The following is a 20545-nucleotide window of genomic DNA, read 5'->3' as shown; positions in this document are numbered from 1 at the left end:
CACTTCCCCAGGGCAGTTGGGGATCTTCTGTGACTCACCAGTCAAGGGCTCTGTGCCCTTGTCATATGCGCCCATACTACCTTGAATTTCTCCTTTCAGGATTCATCACACCTGAGATAATAATACTGGTTTGCTGTCAACTATGCTGGATTATCAACTCCACGAAGGCTCCACTTCTATCATATTCAGTGCTATATTCCCCAATTGAGAAAAGTAACTGGTACTCTACTCGCTGAATAAAGAACTGTGGCTTAGCAAGGCATTTCGCTGGCTAGCTTAGACCTTGCTTTGGAACTCAATACATTTTCTCGTGTGGAAACATCACACCTGAATAAACTTTTGGAATAAAATTAGTTTGTAAAATGGAGTTTGTATACAGATATCAATCTAAGCCTACAGATTTACTTAATCAAATTGCAAAATACCTTCCGAAATATATGGTTCAAAGAAAATCTGAAGTCTTTTAGATAGCCTAGAGACACATACCTTAACTGAAGACCAAAACTGTCGTTGAAAAAACAAATAAGGCCCAGAATTTTTATTTTCCAAGACACTAAGAAAAAAAGAGAAAAATGAGCAAATATTTTATATGTTAAGTGCCATCTGATTTCTGGAAAAGAGTTCTACAAGTAAAATAGCTTAACAAAAGAATTAAGTAATTTTTCAAATTTTCAAATAATTATATTCCAGAAGTTAGGTTTTAAAAGAAAATGGAAATTTACGGTGAGATACAAAGGGAGAACAAAAAGCATTATTTGCTTTATTTTGCTTAAGGGAACAATTTCCCCACTGAGCTAGTCTCTTTGGGTTACATGTTTAAAAAGGTAAAGTTTGTATTTCAGGCTACCTTTAGTTTTTCTAGAACTTAAGAAGCCTTCTCTGGAAGATAATGGAGAATATTATCATCTTTAACATTCTGAAGAGTTACTTACTTTTTGGGATATAAGGGCATGAAAACATCATCATCTAAAGTTCTCCTCATTCTTAATAAGAGTGCTTTTAGGTACACCTAAAGAATTAAAAACAGAGGACACATTTTAATAAGAGTTATGATAAAAATTAAATTTTAAGAAATAAAAACAAGCCATATTCTAAATCACTGAGTATTCAATTTCAAGTCAACAGTCTTCTACTTTTTACCTTCCTCACTGAAGGCATTAAGGTCTTTAATACTCACTACTCTTAGTTCAGCCCTCAACTACCAGGCAATGAAGCCACTTAGAATCTGTAAACCCTTCAGGCTATGTACCACTAAGATTTAAAATCAGACACATAATCTGGTTCTTCTCAAAATGAGATCAGTGAAAATGATAGTGGAGAGCACCTTTGCTGGGGGACCTGAGTGGCTCAGACGGTGAAGCTTATGCCTTCAGCTCAGGTCATGATCTCAGGGTCCTGGGATCGAGTCCAGCATCGGGCTCCCTGCTCAGCAGGGAGCCTGCTTCTCCGTCTCTCTCTACATCCCCCACTATGCCCTCTCTGTCTCTTTCTCTCAAATAAATAAAATCTTAAAAAAAAAAAAGAGCACCTTTTCTCTGTCTAAATTGCTTACCTAAGAAGGCCCAGAGGGATGGCAACAATCTGAAGTTTGAAAACTAGTTGTTTTACATGCTGTTCAAATGTTTTAGCATTTAAATCATCAATGGTTACCCATTCTAGTAGTTTTACATTTTTCTTTTTCCAAAAAAAACCCAAAAAACAAAAACCAAAAAACAGTTCTTAAAGGAATGTTTAATTAGTGGGAAGTGGGGAGGTGAGAAGAATGAGAAGCTACCTGGAGTAATGACATCACCTTGCCAGAGAGAGTTGAAAATTAAAAACGATTATCTCAAATCTTGTATATTTCAGCCTACAAAGGACCAGATGGCCTGAGGGAATGGGATTTTCCGGCAAGCCTTAGAACATAACCACTCATTCCCTCAACTCTTGCTCATTTTTTAATTTTTTTTTAAGATTTTATTTATTTGAGAGAGAGAAAAAGAGAGTGCACGTGCGCATGAGCAGTGGAGAGGGGCAGGGGGAGAGGGAGAAGCAGACTCCCCACCAAGCAGGGAGGTGGACGCAGGGCTCAATCCCAGGACCCTGAGATCATGACTTGAGCGGAAGGTAGCCGCTTAACCGAATGAGCCACCCAGGTGCCCCAACTCTTGCTCATTTTTGAAAGGAGAGGGGAGGAAAAAAAATGTTCACATATAATAAATAATTAAATTACCTGTGTATTTTTGTTTTCTGCATTCACTACTGAAGGATATCCATTTATCAATTTTAGTGTAATTCCAACCATTCTTGAAGTCTGTGTTGTAGAAAAAGGGTCCCACATATTTTCAGCTATTACTATAAGAGAAAAGTAGAATGTGTTGAGATATAGAAGTAAATTGCAGCTGACTTAAATCTGCTGTCAAGCAGTCCTCAACTTATAAATGCCAATCCTGACTTACTTTTTCTCTTTCTAGAGTATAAGCTCCACTCTTCTTTGTCCTCTTAACTGTGGGAACGTTGAGGATTAGGTAAATGTGGGGAGGGCACAGATTCATTCTATTTTCTGCTGCCGGGTGATAATAAAGATTGGCAAGGAAGGGAGGACTTCTGTATCCTAGGAGATGTCCCAGCATCAAGATTTCCTAACTAAACTTGAAACTTATTTTTAATATTTTAAATAGGTTCCCATACCAATGATTCCTAATCTTTTTTGAGAAATTAACAGAAGTAATGAAATTGCTCCCCAGGAAAATGCATATCCCCCTGCCAAAACTATGTGTTCCGTTTTGCTTCAGGTCGTGTTTAAGAGTCTCTAAAATTCACCTATGGATCAATTACTGCCCCCAACTCCAGGCCCACCCCAGGGTGGTCTTCAAGTCCTAGGTTAAGAGATGTCCACCCTTTAGCCATCTCTGGACCCGGTGGTTACTTTATCATTTGTAATATAACTTCTATGAGGAAATACGCTCTGGTTAAAAACTCGTAAAAATAGATTTGGAAAACCCACGTGTTTAAATGTTCAAATTCAGAAATCTCTACCTGTTAGTTTAGGAAGAATCACCTTTTCCACAATGGTAGGCAATAGTGCAACATCTACATCATCTTTCTCTTGCTCTCGCTCTTCACAACCATAAAAGAGCAAAGATTCAAACCACAGCATATTCTCAAAGTCACGACATTTTGCCTAGAAAAAAGAATATTGTAAGCGAAACATTTCAAATGCTTGTTATTTCTGCCTCTAGCCATGGTAAGAGTAACAGGAACAGGAACAGGATTTAACCTTCAGCCGTAAACAACTAAAGACTAGACAAAATATATGAAACATCCATTTTCAGACACTGGACACAGGCAGGAGAGGACTATGGCCCCCGAAAGGGAGAGAATCAACGGAGGCGAGCCCCTGGTGGGAGATGGCAGGCAGAGCAGTCTCGCTCAGGTGTGGAGACAAGCACTGGAGCTCAGGGAGGCTGAGAAAGCTGGAAGCCGTGGGGCGGAGGAGGGAGTGACCCAGAAAAAGAACTCCAAAATGCACACAAGTCCCGCTGAGCTCTGCTGTGTACTAAGACACACATGCACAGGGTGAAACTCCACAAGGTCTGGCAAAGACCAACTGAGAGCTGGGGGCCAAAAGGTTCAGTTTTGTTCAGTCGTTTCAAGGGCTCCGACCTCAGCCCTCTCCTTACGGTTTACACATCCAACCCAGCCCATCTCACTCGTGCCCATGGCTCCATCCACATGCAGGTAACCCCCCAAACCCTCTCTTAAACATGACCACTGAACGTATATAGGACCCTTATATACCAGGCCATCAGGTCCCTGATTGCACCTCTTATATTTATCAATTTGTCTTATTCTCCCAACTTCCATTACCCCCGACTCAGTTCAGGTCCTCATTTCACATCCACCTCACTGAGCTGTCCCAGGAGGTTCTAAGTTTTTCTAGGATCAAAGGACCAAGGTCTGATTATTCATCCATGTTCATATCCCAGTGTCACTACACGTAATTTTAGTTGACTGAGAAAAGCATTGCCTGTAACTTGAAAGTAACCAATGATTCTCTTGAGAAGGAAGGGAGGGTAAAAGATCATGACATCATACAATTTGTATTGGAGCCCTGTGCCTTACCTCCCCCCGAGCTTTGAGATTAAAATTACCCAGGTACCATGTTATATTGCTTTGTACTAGTGACACAAGCCACTCACCTCAAGAGGAGTCCAAGTGAGAAGCTGCAGCCGTATAAGGGGGTTGAACAGCTTTGGCAAACAAAGGCCGATGTAAGCATCCTTGTAGGACAGATAGTATTTTGAACGCCATGCCTCAAACTGGGATTTAATACAGTCGATTGAATAGAAACTTTCAAGGACATCTTCAAAAACCTTGCTGGACTCCTTTGAAATGCGATCTAAACACAACAATAAAAACAAAAAAAATCCCACAGAGAACCATAATTTAGTATGTAGTAGAAAAAAAAACAATTCAGTATTTTCGGTGTAGCTTCAGTATCAGTCAGATAGGCTCATTACAGAGAAATCATTATTAATTACTACTTAACAGAAAGCATAAACAGAGTAAGTTTAGGTTTCAAATGTCTATTATGCAAACCAGAGTGCAGGCAGTATTCATTTGCACGGCTGCAATATGTACCATTTCTGGTGCCCAGAGTTTAGTTAAATCCCACCTGTCCCCCAACAAGTCAGTTCAAATTTCAGTCACTATGGATATTAACCATGAGTAATTGCATGAAGCAATTGCTCTTCAGTCCACAAATCACTGTATAAATATCAGATGTGCATCATGATCAGTGAACAATCATATCACTTTTTTCAAAGTCTGTCGGTGACAGCAAGAACGGACATAGACAAGTATGGGCAATGGAGGCTAGGATCTTTAAGTGGAAGGTTCTTTGATGCCGCTGATGACTTGGGAATCTTTATAACGGAGAAACCTAGTTATGACAACTTACTTGTCAAGATCAATCTTAACACCACTAACAGTGGGACAATCTAACATTCGCCATCTGACATTAATGCAATAAGCAGCAGCATCTTATATGAAGTATTCTTGCCAAAACAAAAGCTTAACCTCAATCTAATCAAGTCTTCAGACCTAAATGCCAGCTTACACAGAAATAACAGTGAATGGAAAAACAAATTAATACTATGAGGAAACAGACAAATTTAGAATGTAGGAAGTTCTGCAAGGTAAGTGGCCTGGTCTCTTCAAAAACTTAATGTCTTAAACAAACAATGGGGGTGTGTATATGTGTAAGGTACTCATGGACATTCATTAATTCTAGGGGGAAAAAACGTAACAACCAAAAGCGGGGCAGGAAATCTCGTGTGGATCCTAGTTTGGAAAATACAGAATAATCCACAAAAACAGTCCCAAGAGTTTTATTCTGGGGGAACTGCTATTAAACAGACACAATATTAAGAACTTTTAGTTAAACATGCTCAAGTGTTTAAAGTGTCATGGTGTCTACAGGTTACTTTCAAATGGTTCAACAACACACACACACACACACTCACACATCCCTCAAAAAATTAAGGCAAACTTGGTTAAATGATGGTAAGACCTGTTGAATTTGGGTGACAAGTACATGGGTGATCACTGTGCTATTCTTTCTAATTTCTGTTTAAAAATATTCACTATGAAAAGGTGGGAGAAAAATAGGCTTCTCCAACTAAGTTCCAAATGGCTTGCAGCCGATATAATTCCAAATAACCACAACCAACAGTGGCAAATAAAGATTCCTGAAGACCTTTCTAGAAATGCCTGGCACATAATAGTATTAACTATTCCTCTTGGTTGAAATTATTCAGGACTCCCCAAATCAGGAGTTTACTTCAGGGCTGAGTGTCCCATGGCCGAGTTCTACCATCCTAGGACAGGCTGCATTAGGGCTATCCTTGGGATCTGGCACATTTTTTTTTTTTTGGTCACTTAAAATTCTATGGTTCTGAAGAGTAATATCATTTATTACGCAAGTACTAAATAAAGCCCGTGATGAGGTGTCACCACTATTCTGAGAATTCATCATTATATGCAGTTAATAAAAATGGGTACAAGTTTTTACAATTAAGAAAAAAGTGGTTGATTCTAATTCAGAGGCCACAAAACTTCACACCATCTCATGGTAAAAACCACACCCAAGTAGAAACCAAAGTGGCAATGAATCTCATTTCCAAATAAATGTCTAACCTTTTTCCAGATTGAAATTTGTAATATCTGTAGAAGTTTCTTCATCATCACTGGAAAGGCCTTCAAGGTGATCTGCCATCTTACCGGTTTGCTCTCTGGCTTGTCTCCGACGAGTCCTAAATAACAAACATCATGTTCCCAAACCAGATAAAAGACAGTCCTCCCTTTGCAAACAAAGCAACAGCAAGCATTTTTAGAATTACCTCCTGGCCTCCCGTTCTGCAATCCTACGTTTTGCATGCTCTTGATACAGTGCCCGATCTCGCCCAAAGGAATCGAGATTTGGTGCCATCAGAGCTTTATCTATAAAACAACGATGGTTAAAATTAAAAGCCTTCCTTCAACAATCTTGAGGAAAGAGTTTGCACAGAATAAGCCATAATGATAGACTGTTTGCTAATCTCAACGACAGGATTCTGCGGTAACTGCTAAACCAGATAGTTTTCTAGTTTAGAGCAAATCTCAGTATTATGCCGTGTTCCCATGAAAAGGAGTAGAAAAATAAATGGGGAGTTCAATAACCCTACACGAAAACAACTGGGCTTAATCACTATTTTTATATCTACTTGTAACAGAATTAACTAGTTGATGCTATCATGATGACCAAATAAATTAAAAATCAAAATTACCTGTGCAAAGGGAAAAATAATAGATTACTTTTTAAGGAAGAAGTTAAGCATCACATGTTGAATGATATGACAGAAAAGAAACATGGGTAGGAAGGATGAGAAAACAGCTTTGTTTCAGGAATTTAATAATTTATCCTATTTATTCTAACTTTGCTGTGTAGAAATTTATTCTCATTACTATTTCTAGAACAAGGGCAGAATCAACATATAGACTGAAAACCAGATCTAAGAAGACCACCTTATGCTTTCTCAAACACTCTTTCAAAGCACAATTCCCTTACTTCTTTTTTTGCTTCCTATTTCCCGTCTCTTTTTTTAACTTTCTAGGGCAATTTTCTAGCCTTAGCTTCCAACCTTCCTATTTAAATTTATATTTCAGTTACCATATTTTTAATTTCTAAGAGATGGCTCCTACTCTGAGAATACTCCCTCTATAGCATCCTCTACTTTTGTCACGTGTATGGCACCTCCTATTACCTCCTGAAGGATCTCAAGTCTATTTTATGTTTTCTTCTACTGCCTGCATTGTCTTTGTTTCCTCAGTCCCTTTGGTTCTACTGCGTGTGCTGCTCTATGATCAGTAACCACCTCATATAAAAGAACGAGACTGCTAGTTCTACGGACAAAGGTGGGGGGTATCTAACAGAGGCCTCTCCACCCGATCCCTGGGACAAAGTCTTCTGTTGGGGGCGTCTCAGGGTCTTTTCTCTGGGCCCATTCTCTCTCTCCAGAGAACAGTCCTCTAATCTCTTGTCTAGGGTAGGAGGAAGAGTGGGGGTACCATCTGTATGCAATACTTCCCTCACTTCTACATTTAGAATACAGAAGATATTCTGTAAGACAGGGATTGTTAACAGAAGCAAACAACCCAAGGGACAGGATGCGGGGAAAATCATACATAAAATGAAAGACATCGATTCAAGGCTTTTGCATATTTCTTCCCCTGATATCAGAGATGTGCCGCCAATAGCAGCAACAGAAAAAAACAAACCCAAAAATTAGCCCTCTACTTCAGTGTATCCTAACTATCGTAGACCCAACTATTTTTAAAAGCTGACTTTCTGAATTGTTCATTCATACTTCAAAATCGCTCTGACATCAGGAAGGATGTTCCAGAGTTCAGCAATTATAAAGAAAAATGAGTATGGTAAACAAGAAAAATGCCCCTATTGTACCTCAACTGTGAGTTCACACACCACAGGTGAATTAGCTAAAGTCCCAAACCATAGAAATGATTCCTGTCTCTTTAAGAGGTATCCATCATTAAAGAAGTATTTTAAAGAATACTCACTGCTATAATAAATACTTAAAATGTTGCTATGTTTATTAGATTCTATAGTATAACGGAGATATGAGAGAGTAGATGACTTGAGGGATAGCCTCCTTCACTTCTCTAAAACTACATGCAGTAATTGTGGTAAGTGTTCACAAATCTCAACAGATGAATCTCGGGGTTTTCTGTTTCTTTAAAAAAAGATCAGAAATGGAAGTGGTACTTCAGTGTCCCATGTAATTTTCCTCAAACCTCTGACAATGAATACTCCTCTCCAAGGCAGTATTTTTCACTTTCTCATTACTTTTCAATTTTTTTCCAACTCTCCATCTAATTAACATACATCATTCAACCTTTATTTCTACTATGATGTAAGTAAATAGCTTCAAATTATAAGGAACAGATAATAGGCAGGAAAAGGTATCTGATGAGATGCACAGCTCATACAAACCATTTAACTTAAAAAGGAATTACTTCCCTTCATAGGTTACCTGTAATCTGCCCCAGAAATCTGGTTCTGCCTGGATCAAAAGTGATCTGGAAGGCCTGCATTAGTCATCTAGGTGCCCAATATGGCAATAAACCAATTTAAGTTTGTGTGGCAAAAAGAGGAGGTCAAAGCCATTCATATGGCTCACATCTGAGTCTCACTCAGCTCTGAGGGCCATATTACCACCTCTTTACAATGGTCCAAAATCCATCCTGCACACAGGATGCCTTCTCAAGGATCCAACATCTAATTTAGGGGACACCCTGTAGGACAAAGCACTGTTTTCAGAAAGAATAACACGAGGGGCCTTTGCACTTGGATCACCTGAGGTGATTGTTTAACAAGAAGATACTGGTCACTATCCAAGACCTAGCAAAAATCTCTGGGGATAGGACCAGGAAACCTGCATTTTAAATTAGTATTACAGGTAATTGTCATGCATACTTCATTTAGAACTGCTGACACAGGGAACAAAGAGATGACAAAAGAAGCCACGAGAAATCCATGCTGGGAAAATTCCTAGCAGAGCACCCAAGAATATGGAGCATAATGGAAAAACGGAATTAAAAGGTTTAAAACTTCTGGTTAAAGAATCTCAGCTAAACTATTTAATAAGAGGTTTCCAATTAATTTCGGTTTTCCATAACACATCTCATAATGAAAGGAATATAAACTGAATTTCTGAACTTTTACATTAAAATTTCAAGAATTGGAGGCAACTGACTTATTAAAAAAATCCAGTATAAAAGGCAAACTAGAGAATAAAAAAATTTTGCTTTTCTCCAAGACATGAAGCTCAAAAATAAAAAAATTTTGCTTTTCTCCAAGACATGAAGCTCAAAAATCCCCCAATCTTGGAGTTGTATCCTTTGTTATGTTATTAAAACCCCCTTTCGGTATTTTCCTAGTCCCCAAACTCAGAATCTTTCACTGTGATCAACAACAGCATCTGTACTGGTGTTATGAACAGGATGAAAATGCAGGGGGGGGGGGGGGATCAACTGGGGCCAAATGATAGTGGTTTTAAGATAAAACACTGAAAATAATCTTCTCTATACTCTAAGGAATGAAAAAATATGTCCAAAGAAGAATAAGATTGATAGAATATCAGTGCACATTTTTGAGCTCCTTTGCGAAGCTGTATTTTCTTAAACACAATCCAAGGACATGCTGTTCAAGTTTTAGAACTACCTGACACAAGAGCAAGGAAATGTTTCTTTAAAAAAAAAAAAAACTAAGCTCTCTAATTTTCAATTAGGCTGCACTAAGTAAACAAGGTTGTTTAATGAATAATAAAAACCTTCAAGATGGACTGACTTGAATGGCTTGAAAACTCCGAAGATTCATCTTTAATATCATCTTGTCGTCTTTGGACAAGGCGGGAAGCTCGCTGTTTGTACAGCTGATGTATTGCTGATTCAAGTTCATTAATCAGTGGCACCTGTAAAAATACAACACACTCCGTAACACCAAACTCCTCAGTTGCTTCCTTAGTTGAGGGTTCCGTACTATTTCCGGATTTCTGAAAAAGTACCCTCTATGGACAGAATAATCATGAACTCCCAAAGGGACACAAATTACAATTCAGTTTTATGATGTTAAGGAAACATCTCTTCTTTTAATCCATATATAGAGCTATAATGTCCAGTGCCTAGTTATTGGAGTAAAAGTCTGGTTAGGAAACTTATCACTTCAATATTAGTAAAGAGAGCAAGTAAAGAAATGTCAAAAACTGTAGTGCTTTTCTTTCAGAATAAAGTACTTGCAAGTCTTTTAAAGTCCATTTTTAGTTTTCCAGCAGCATGATCTCCCTCAGAATTTTTGTAGCTTAAAATAAACCATTACTGCCGTGCAGTACCAAAAAAAGGCAAGGGCTCCACGAGCAGGTAAGAACGGGAGTCAGCAAGCTGCCCAATTCTGGACACTTAAACTGCTCTGCCACTTGTACGTACCAAGTATCTTACAGTAACGTAGTAATGTCACACTATGTTGCAGCTTTATTACACATTCTTAAATGTGAACTGCCTTCACTTACATCAGTAAGGCAAATAAAATTTCTAGCTTTCACTAACCTAATGTCAAGATCTCAAACTCAGAAAGCTAGTAAATGTTTAAGTTTTTCCGTATTTTATAATAAAATAATAAAATTCATCACATGAATTATCAGTTTACAAAGTCAATGAATTTTTCCAGGTTAATATCCACAGCTAAGCATTCACTCGGTTCATATAGAGTACAAAAGCTTATAGAATGAAACCTAACTTAAAAAAACAGAAAACTTTCTTTTTGTCAATATCTTATATTATAACCAAACGCTATGAAACTTTCACAAAACACTAACAACCACTACACATACCTGAGGAAACCAGAAATTCTAGTTTCCTGATGGTTAGTGCAAATGGAAAACACATTATTTAGAGTTTGGGAACACTGGCACCAAGTGTTATAGCAGCTTCCTGAACTGAACAGACTGCAAATGGAAAATAAAAAAAGGCAGGTGGAATTCAAAGATGTCTGTAATAAAAGCAATTTTATACACTTGCATGATTCTGTTGAAAAAGTAGCAAATGTTCACAGAAAGATCAAACTGATGGAGTTATTTTAATCTCTAATATGCCACACCATGGGCAACAATGTCCCCAAATCTGCACTGATTATCTTAGACAGCTGAGCCCACAGGCTCTATCTTTAAAATTTACAATGAGAGATTTTTTTTTTTTAAAGCATTTAGTGCTGTATTACTGTGACTTACACTTCCCCACCCCCTTATTTTTTTCACACCACACAGGACGAAAGACAAATGTACCTATGTACCTAAGGTGCATTCTTTCAGTCCCGGAGACTGTTAACATTCCTCTCCTATAAGAGCTACCCGCCTAAGGTTGCATCAGCCAGAATTTAATTATTCAATTTATAGTTAAAATTCTGATAATGTAATTTTTCTGTTTAGGTAATTGGAATGCCTTTCAACAAAGCTGAGAAAATTCTGAATAAAAACCTTCAAACACATTCTTCAGCTCTCTTTCATGTTTCTTAACAATATTGATTTGTCTCAAGAGTATGCACCACGACAATTTCTTTACCCTCTCCAAACTCAAAACTGTTCTTGACTATTTTTATTTCAAGACCAAATTTAAAGCAAAGAACACAAGAAGGAAGATGACTATAGGGAAACAAAACAATGGAAAGTTAAAATGATCTTTAAATAATTAAAAAATCTAAATTCAAAACTACTCAAACTTTTATAACAGAAGAGAAAAAAAACAAAGAAATGTTCATCTTTCTATGGCCTTACCCTAAAACAAATTTTTATAGTATAAAATGAATATTCAAATGTATCCAATTATTCCTAAATATTTCCAAGGCGACAATAATGACAGTATTAACTTAGAAGCAGTCTCTTAATAAAACTCAATGCATATGAAAATGTCAACATGAAATAAAATACTCATCCTCAAAAGAAAGGATTATCTACCTCTGTAAGTGACTCTGTGAAACCACATTAGCACATTTGAAGTGATTTCTCGAGGAACATGGTAATTGAGATCAATAAAGTATACTACTACTTGTTTTTAAAAACAGCAATTGAAAACTATATGAACTAGACGTCCTAGTAGTCTCTTTAATTCAAGAATGATATAATCTAGTTGATCATGTTACTGTCAATTTTTAAGAGTTAAGCTTACAGTTACAAGTATGTAAGTTTACTAAGTTCTAAAGCAAATGCTCAGATACTTCAAGGAAAAAACTCGACAGGGACCAACCTCACTTACAAAGTATGGTTTAAGACAAAGATCCTTTCTCCAGTCACAAAAGGTTATTAGATCAGCTCCCACCATGTCCACTGGGCTCAAAAGGGCTTTATTAATAGGAAGGACACAACCACCAGCTCTGACACCTATGTCTACTTCCCACCTGGACTCTAGCCCCCTGCAAAGTCAAACCTAGGTTTCTTTCCCATCCTTGTACTTGTCGCCCTAAGCCAGTGATCTGGGCTATCATAGCTCAGACTACAGTTGCTTCTCCAGGAATCAGGTGGTAAGACAAGAACGTGATAAACCCTACAGATAAGACCTGGTGAATGCTGTCTCAGCCTGCATCTGACCACAGACTGGCTAGAACCATTAAGACCCATGAGGAAGACAGTCTAGCAGTGTTCTTTTGTGAGTCTTTGGCTTTAGGGTATTGAAGTAATCAGCAGAGATGATAAAAATACTCCTTCAAACATACTAAGCTTACAGATTCTATGTTAATCCACACAGCCAAGAAAAAGGGAAAAATGTGCCTTCTAATTCTGTATCACTTGGAAGTTTAGAGACAGGATATTCAAGATTTTCTTTTTCTTTTTTTTTTTTTTAAAACATAAGGCCACAAAGTCCATAAATGCTTATAAACCAATGTACCAATTACATTTATCTTGAAAAAGAAAAATCAATTAAGAGGTCATTTGAGAAGGGGATCCTATGTGCAGCTAATTTAAAAAATGCAAATAAATGGCACAGTAGAATGTAAAAAACTATTCCAAGTGACTAGCATACAAAAAAACAAAAAACGAACTTGGAAGAAATGAGGCCTTCAAAGAAATTATGACCAATGTTACGGTTCCTGAAATGGATGAAGCATAGGCTTATTTAGATGAAAACTATCAGCAGCGATGGTGACCAACTTTATCTAGAGTTAAAAGAAAAAAAAAAACTAATAAAATTTTGCAAGTTTATGCCTATTTGGAATTATATGTAGAAACAGTTTAAAGATAAGTTTAGACCTAAACCGTAAAAAAGAAAATTCCACCAGAGGAGTACCTTATATTCTAATATTTCAGGGCAGGCCAATAATCTACCACTATATTAAGCACAACTTGCCAAAGTCTTATTTAAATATGCTTTATCTTTTTTGTTTTCAACAAAGGCACTATGCCGCCCCCAAGATAGAATGCCGCTAATGAAGTGAAGAAAATGAAGCATGGCTTTTCATCACTTCTAGAGCTGAATGCAGTGGATATTTTCTGAGGAATACAGAAATGATCTACACAAGGCCGTCTAGACCTCCCTAATTTTGCCTTAGTCAAAGAGATTAATATTTTTGCATTCTTACCTTTTCACTGAAACACTCAAGCAAGTCTTGGACATACCCTCGCATTTCTTGCAAAAATTTATACCGTTCACCAATACCCCCAGAAGACCCTTCTAATCTTTCAATAGCCCTGGTAGAGTCCACTCGGCTTTGCAGATGTTTCTCATGCTGCTGTCGATTTGTTTTGTGCAGTTCTTTCATGGAGTCCAACCTTAAGAACACAAAAGGATAAATATAACACATTTACATCCAAAAGTCTATGCTGTCAGGACTCTTGCAATATTATAATAATGCATTTAGTTCCACTATTAGAATATAAAAATACTTGGAGTGGCATCTTTTCATCTGTACTGCTTTTTTCTCAAAAAAAAAAAAAAAAAAAGAAAAAAGAAAAAAAAAAGGCAGTTTACAGACTTCATATAAAGTTATTTGGTGGGCTAACCAAAATCTGTTTCGCTTTTCCCCCCATATCTTGACTACACTCTTTCAGAGTCCAAGAGGTACAAACTCAGAACTGTCTTCAACAAGATCATGGAGTGGCATTTTTTATAACTTTTCGAGGCTTCCACAGAAGTAATCCAAGAAGGTAGCAGAACAAAGTATGAAGTCATCTTCTGTTTAGCTTTTGAAGATGGGCCAGTGAATCTTCTTTGCCGATATTCTGCATCTGCTACCCCAGACTACATGTTGCCTGAGGGAACAGAAAGCTAGAGGACAGGTCTTTAAGAAGTTGATCTGCCCTACCTGTCTTTAAGCTGTTTCTTTACCAAATCAATAGTAACGGGAGTCATCTCATTACTGGGAGTTTTGAAAGGGACTGTATTATCTGTTTTTTGAGATTTGGCATCAGATGATCCATAGGCAGTATAACTATAAGGAATGCCATAGGATGAACCATAAGGCATCGTCTGGTAAGTGTTCTGGTAGTACATATTCACTTCAGTGGGCTGACTTGCTTGAACCTAGAAAAGAAATGGGATATATATGAAAACTAACAGTTAAAACTGTAATATCATGCCTTTAGGGTTAAAAAAAAAAAAAAAAGCAAAAATTATACCATTTTCCAAATACTACATTAATTAAAATAAGTAATTGCAGAGTTCTTCAGAATCAAGTAAAGGTAGGGCTGGATGAACATTCTAACTCTTGTGGGATTACTGGATTCATTTCTAATAATTTTCAGGAAAACATAGTATCAGAGAAGTTTAGAGTTGGAAGGGACATAGGAAATAATCCAAGGCCACCATGTTATCAATGGGAGAGAAGAAATGACTCGTTCTAAGTAGAGAATAAATAGATAAGCGGCGACTAGAGACTGCCATCTAAGTACCCTATTTTCTTAACATAACCCAAACGTGTGCAAAATTCTGTGTCAAACACCAGTAACCAAAATAGTTTACATTTACACAACACTTCCACTGTTCTACTTAATTCCATAAAGCAAACTGTTGTAACTATTGAGGAATAGACTTTCCATCTAGAGTAAGTTTTCATATCACAGAGAAATCCATTTTCCACAGAATAATTTCTGAAGTCAGAAACAATAAGCTCTACAGGAAAGAAAGATTTTATCCGAACAGTGTTTCTCAAGTTCAGTGTGCATCACGATGACCCGGGATGGGTGGCTGGGCCCCCCGACCCAGCTTCTCATTCACTGGATCTCAAGAGGGTGAGAGTTTGCATTTCTAACAAACTCCCAGCTGCTGCTGCTGGTTGAAGGACCACCCTGAGAAACACTGATCTAAGAAACCAGAAAATTTTCCATCATTCTGACTGTAAAAAGCAATAGATAATACAGTTTCTTTTAAAAGGTTATTGGATATATAACTTTATGTAATTTTCTTAATTACGTTAGTTGAATGAATGACAAAGATTCAACTCAACGTGCAATATGTTTTTAACTCAACAAAATAGGCAAAAAAGGTTTTTCATTTACTTTTTAATTTCTGAAGTGAAATCCTTCAGTTCTTACCTGAGGGATATTAATTCCTTTTCTTATCTGCTCCTGTTCCCATCGGCTGAGTTCTTCATCTTGTTCTCCAGCTACTAAAGCATCATCATCACTCCCCTCAATGCCTACAGTCATAGCAGCAAAGAAAATTAAATACCAGAAAAGCAGGCAGGGAAGAGATGCTAACCTGGCACTTCACAAAAATTAAGCAAAACTATTGGTATTAATTCAGTCTTACTAAAATGTCTATCATGATCTCCTCTCCTTTGCTACTCCTGACCTTGTTTGTCTTAGCCGCGGTATCCCTTGAAGCAAAAGGCAGTATTATGTAACCCTTAAAACCTTAGGAGGGTTTCCTAATCTGTGAGCTTGACATCATATCAACAAAGGGAAGAACAAAACCTACAGGCCTCTGAAGAATGTTAAGCTGATTATATAAATTTATGCATGTAAAGTGCTTAACACAATACTGCCTACTCAGGAAGAGCTCAATAAACATTAGCTATCACAATTGTGCTATAGTTTTAAAAAAAATTCTAGTAAGACACTTGTACCCAAGCAAAAACAGTCCTCAAACATTAAACATAGTTAAGTAAGGGGCACCTGGGTGGCTCAGTCGGTTGGGCGTCTGCCTTTGGCTCAGGTCATGATCCCAGTGTCCTGGGATCGAGCCCCACGTCGGGCTCCCTGCTCAGTGGGGAGTCTACTTCTCCCTCTCCTCCCAGCCCCTGCTCTCTCTAGCTATCTCTGTCTCTCTCTCAAATAAATAAATAAAATCTTTAAAAAAAAAAAAACAAAACACAGTTAAGTAAATGTGGGTACTTTTTGTTTGGCTATATTTAATAGCAAATCATATTTAATAGCAATGCACCAGGCTTACTATCCTATTAAATCAAGTTACCTATTTCCTCTGCAATTTTCTGTCTTTGTGACTTTTCTTTCACAGAAAAAACTATGCGGCGTTTCTCATCATCATCTTCATCATCGCTGGCATCATTCTCATCTTCTCTAACAAGGCGGCCTTTACCAGGCTCACTATCATGAGGAGTGAAATCTCCTAGTTCTCGGGCCATTTGACGCTTTTTCCTTGCAGCATGTATAAAAGCTGCATCTGGAATTTCTCCTGGAAACATACGGTAAGGATTATAAAAGATGGAGGTTTTAGGGTATAAAATTTCTAGTTTCTTGAAAATATGAAGGGTAAAATAATCTCACCAAGACAGTCTTGTCGTAGTGATGGTCTAATGTTAGTTGCTGGTGCCCCCTTCCCAAACTGTGCCTGTAGTCCAACTGATTTATTCTTAATTTAGCTTAAATGGAAACTAAAAGTCACTAAGGACACTAAAAATATATATATAATGACAATATGTATGAGAAAGAGGAGATGGGAAAATCCACCATAGCAACTTTATTTTAACTGTAATTTTTTTTCATTTTTAATAAACAAAAGTAATCAAATCATGTTACTGAACTAGAAAGCAAACAAAAACCAAAAAGGTGCCCACAAACACACCTTAAAAAACATTAACTGTAATTTTTTTTCATTTTTAATAAACAAAAGTAATCAAATCATGTTACTGAACTAGAAAGCAAACAAAAACCAAAAAGGTGCCCACAAACACACCTTAAAAAACACACCTTAAAGAACACTGTTGCAAATAGTGTTCAGTTCACCTGTAAGCATACTGAATATATTCTGTAGTAATCTTGCCTCATACTAAAGCATTGTAAGTTTTTTCCATGTTGCTGTTTGGCATAAACACAATTTTTAATGGCTTAACCATATTCACTGAACAGATAAAGCATAACCTACTACATACTCGAATTGACCTTTCACCTACAGTAAAAATTAAGGCCTTGCTACTTATCTAATGTTATTTTAATAGCTTTAGAATATCCCATCATGTAAATGTACCTTAATTTACTGAGCTGTTCCTCTCCTGCTAGACACTTTTTCTAAGCATTTATTTACTGGAAAACTGACTACCCAGTGAACAGATTTGCAAACTATTTCCTAAAGAAAAGTAAAAAGGAAGAGAGTGTGGGCATAAAACTAATTGCATTATACTTTTGCTTTTAGTAGCATTTCTAAAAATGTTGAAGTCTTAATCTGAAATACATTAAAAAAAGAGAAACTTTAGTACCACTTATCCATTTACTTGAAGCCCCCACATTTGCTCTGATAACAAAAGTTGCCTATCTGAGCATGAACTTGGAAAATTGGAAAGTTTCTAGTTCTCTAACTTTATTTGCAAAAGAAAACCCTTGGCTTCAAACGGATGTCATAAGAAAAACCACTTAGCTAACTCCTTCCTTCACCATCTTTCCACACGGCCCCTCCTTGAGGGAGTCCTTCATTTCTGAGGAGTATTTGCAAGTACACACCTGGACGGAGAACGTTCAAAGAAGATAAAGCGTTTGAAAAGGCTCCACCAGCTTTTGGCTTTTCTTCCTCCTTCTCACTTTCCATATCCATTTCATCTTCACCGTGTTCACTGATGATAACCCCATCTTCTTGACTGGTGTCCTTAACATGTCCTGTTTTGTCCAAAGGTGGTTCGTCTACATTTGTGAAGTTATTAAAATATATTTAAAATAGAATGCATAAATCAGGTAGGCACCCTTTTATTCGTTTACAGGCTTAATTCGTTCAAGTTTGAACTATTTTAATTATTTATAAAAAACTCAAACCACTGATGTATGAAAATGAAATATCCAACAATAGGCATTAATTGGGAAGTAAAAGTAATATAGGGGTCACAGGGCTGCATTGGAGGCTCTGCTCAATTCCACCTTGAGTTCACTTTATCAAAATTTTACTAAATTTATCAAAATTAACTGTTTCTTCCTCTAAACTTGCACTGGTTAACTGTTCATACCTCTTTGAATCATTATTTCATTTTATATCAGCATTTCATTAAACTCTAAGCTCCTCTGAGGCAGCTTTCTATCAAGAACAATGTTTATGGACCACATAAACCTCTCTGCAATGAATACTTCAGGATTATCTTCTTAGTTCATAACCATTTGTCATCCATCACCTGAAGGGGTTAAGACCCAAAAGTCACATTTATACAATGCAACTCTGACCCCACTGCCATGACTCAATGTTCAAGAGTGGATTTGTGACCAAAGCAGACACAACCTGATTCTCTTTCTGGGAACCTGGAACTGAGACAGCAAGACAAGTCAGAGACCAGGTGGCACTAAAAACAACCACATGTAAACCCGGAAGGGAGCTGTAGAGTGCCATATTCTGCCATATGGACAGAGAGAGAGCTCCCTAATTCTGAGGCCATTCATAAGACCAGTTGCAACACTGCTTTCCTGCCACTGCATTCCAGGAGGCACCACTGCATCTTTACAGAGCTTTACGTTCCTTATAACTAACTAGCCCCACTGCACCATCAGTCCCAGGCAAAAATCAAGAAAATCAAAGTGTTTTTCACCTTGAAATAGGCACGCAATAGGCACAATGAATATAATGAAATAGTAAAAGTTTATTCTAAATATGATATTCTTCTCTTGTTTCCCTAGCATGTTCCCCTCCCAAAAAGCGTTTCAAAGATTCCCTATTCATCTCAAACCATATTCCATTCCCCTCAATAAGAATCCCAGGGATAATACCACTCCGCCATATACACACTTTTAAGTTTACTAAGATTCCGGTCATTATGTCTTAGGCTCCTTAGTCTTCTCATCTACCATCCTATTTCATTAGCCACAGCCTTTCTTCTGAAGTGCATTCTGATGCTATGAGATTTAAAAATTCACCTTATCAGATACAGTTACACGGGAGTCAAAAACTACCCAAGAATCGGAGTCAAAAACTACCCATTTCCTTCTACTCTAAACCCACACTAAATCGATGGCTTTCAATAGAACTGTGAAAGGTCTACCAGACCAGATATGTTCAGATAATGATTTCTGCAGATTTTAAGACTAAGCAAATACATTTTATGATTGAACACATACAAGTGCACAACATGGTTACAGGTGAATTTTTGTCAGTGGATATGTATTATCCTTCCAGATGTCTTTGTAAAAAGAGATACTAAATAACCTTTCTCTAGGCTCCTCTAGGACCCTCAATTTCTTCTACTACCACATCAGGAAACTTGTTCTCATGAACATTCTCTTTACCTTGAACTTGATCAGGCTCTCCCTCGCCTTTCTTCTGTCTACAAACACAGTTTTCTCCTTATTGAAAAACTTCTCCTTGATCCCAATGGTCCCTCTAGTTACTGTCCTCTACTTCTCTCTCTGACAAACTTCTGGAAAGCAGTGGACCTGCTGACTTCTACTTCATCACCAACTTGTGCCTCAACCTAGGCAAATGGCCTTTGCTTTCTCTCGGTCCAAGCTCCCATACCAGCTAACCCAATGGCTGCAGCTACAACAAATTCATACAGTATCGTTGAGCAATTTAGCAAAAGATGTTCCTTCATCCAAACAGATACAGCTTGGCTAGTGGACCTGTCTCTTCTGCCAGACACCCTCCTCCAGAAAGAAGGATAATTCACCTACAACCCTGCCAATGGCCTCTCCTTGGTCCTTTCTTTTCCTCACTTTTCTGGTACTTTCTCATTCAAATGAGCATCGTCATCTTGAAACTTTTCCTATCTCTTCTTTGGCCTTTATGATTTTATTTAGTAAATCCTCTTCTCTATGTGTACACTTATTAAAGGTAGAAGTCTTTGTCACAAAGATCACAGGTCACAGAAGACCTCATAAATCCCAGACTTGCTTCCATTTCTAAGTGGTCCTTTCTCACTTCTGATCTTTCTTGCACTATTATACTGCACACAGTTGGTTCTCAAAAGATTTGGGAAAAAAGCAGTTTCCTAGACTCCAAAATAATTGGTTCCCCTAAAAATACTCCTCCTCCCACCTGCCTTCCCTATTTCTGTATATAATACAGCATTGTTCTCTCAGTCACCATGTCACAA

The 20545-nt window shown here is 37.5% G+C and overlaps 1 protein-coding gene across 1 annotated transcript in view; it reads right to left on the bottom strand.

Moving 5' to 3' along the window:
- Positions 1-20545, bottom strand: part of PAXBP1 (PAX3 and PAX7 binding protein 1) — a 32968-nt gene that overhangs the window by 8708 nt on the left and 3715 nt on the right. The window contains exons 3-15 of the mRNA XM_036082548.1: positions 17982-18158; positions 16498-16719; positions 15618-15721; positions 14390-14607; positions 13667-13856; positions 9890-10013; positions 6384-6483; positions 6181-6296; positions 4182-4381; positions 3019-3163; positions 2213-2334; positions 933-1009; positions 487-553 (exon numbers count right to left, since the gene is read on the bottom strand). Coding sequence (XP_035938441.1) covers positions 487-553; positions 933-1009; positions 2213-2334; positions 3019-3163; positions 4182-4381; positions 6181-6296; positions 6384-6483; positions 9890-10013; positions 13667-13856; positions 14390-14607; positions 15618-15721; positions 16498-16719; positions 17982-18158 — 1862 coding nt within the window. The remainder of the gene's footprint in view (positions 1-486; positions 554-932; positions 1010-2212; positions 2335-3018; positions 3164-4181; positions 4382-6180; positions 6297-6383; positions 6484-9889; positions 10014-13666; positions 13857-14389; positions 14608-15617; positions 15722-16497; positions 16720-17981; positions 18159-20545) is intronic.

This window comes from Halichoerus grypus, chromosome 1, assembly GCF_964656455.1.
Source record: "Halichoerus grypus chromosome 1, mHalGry1.hap1.1, whole genome shotgun sequence".
Taxonomy (NCBI): domain Eukaryota; kingdom Metazoa; phylum Chordata; class Mammalia; order Carnivora; family Phocidae; genus Halichoerus; species Halichoerus grypus.
The sequence above is the reverse complement of the archived record's forward strand: the minus strand, read 5'-3'. Positions and strand labels throughout refer to the sequence as shown.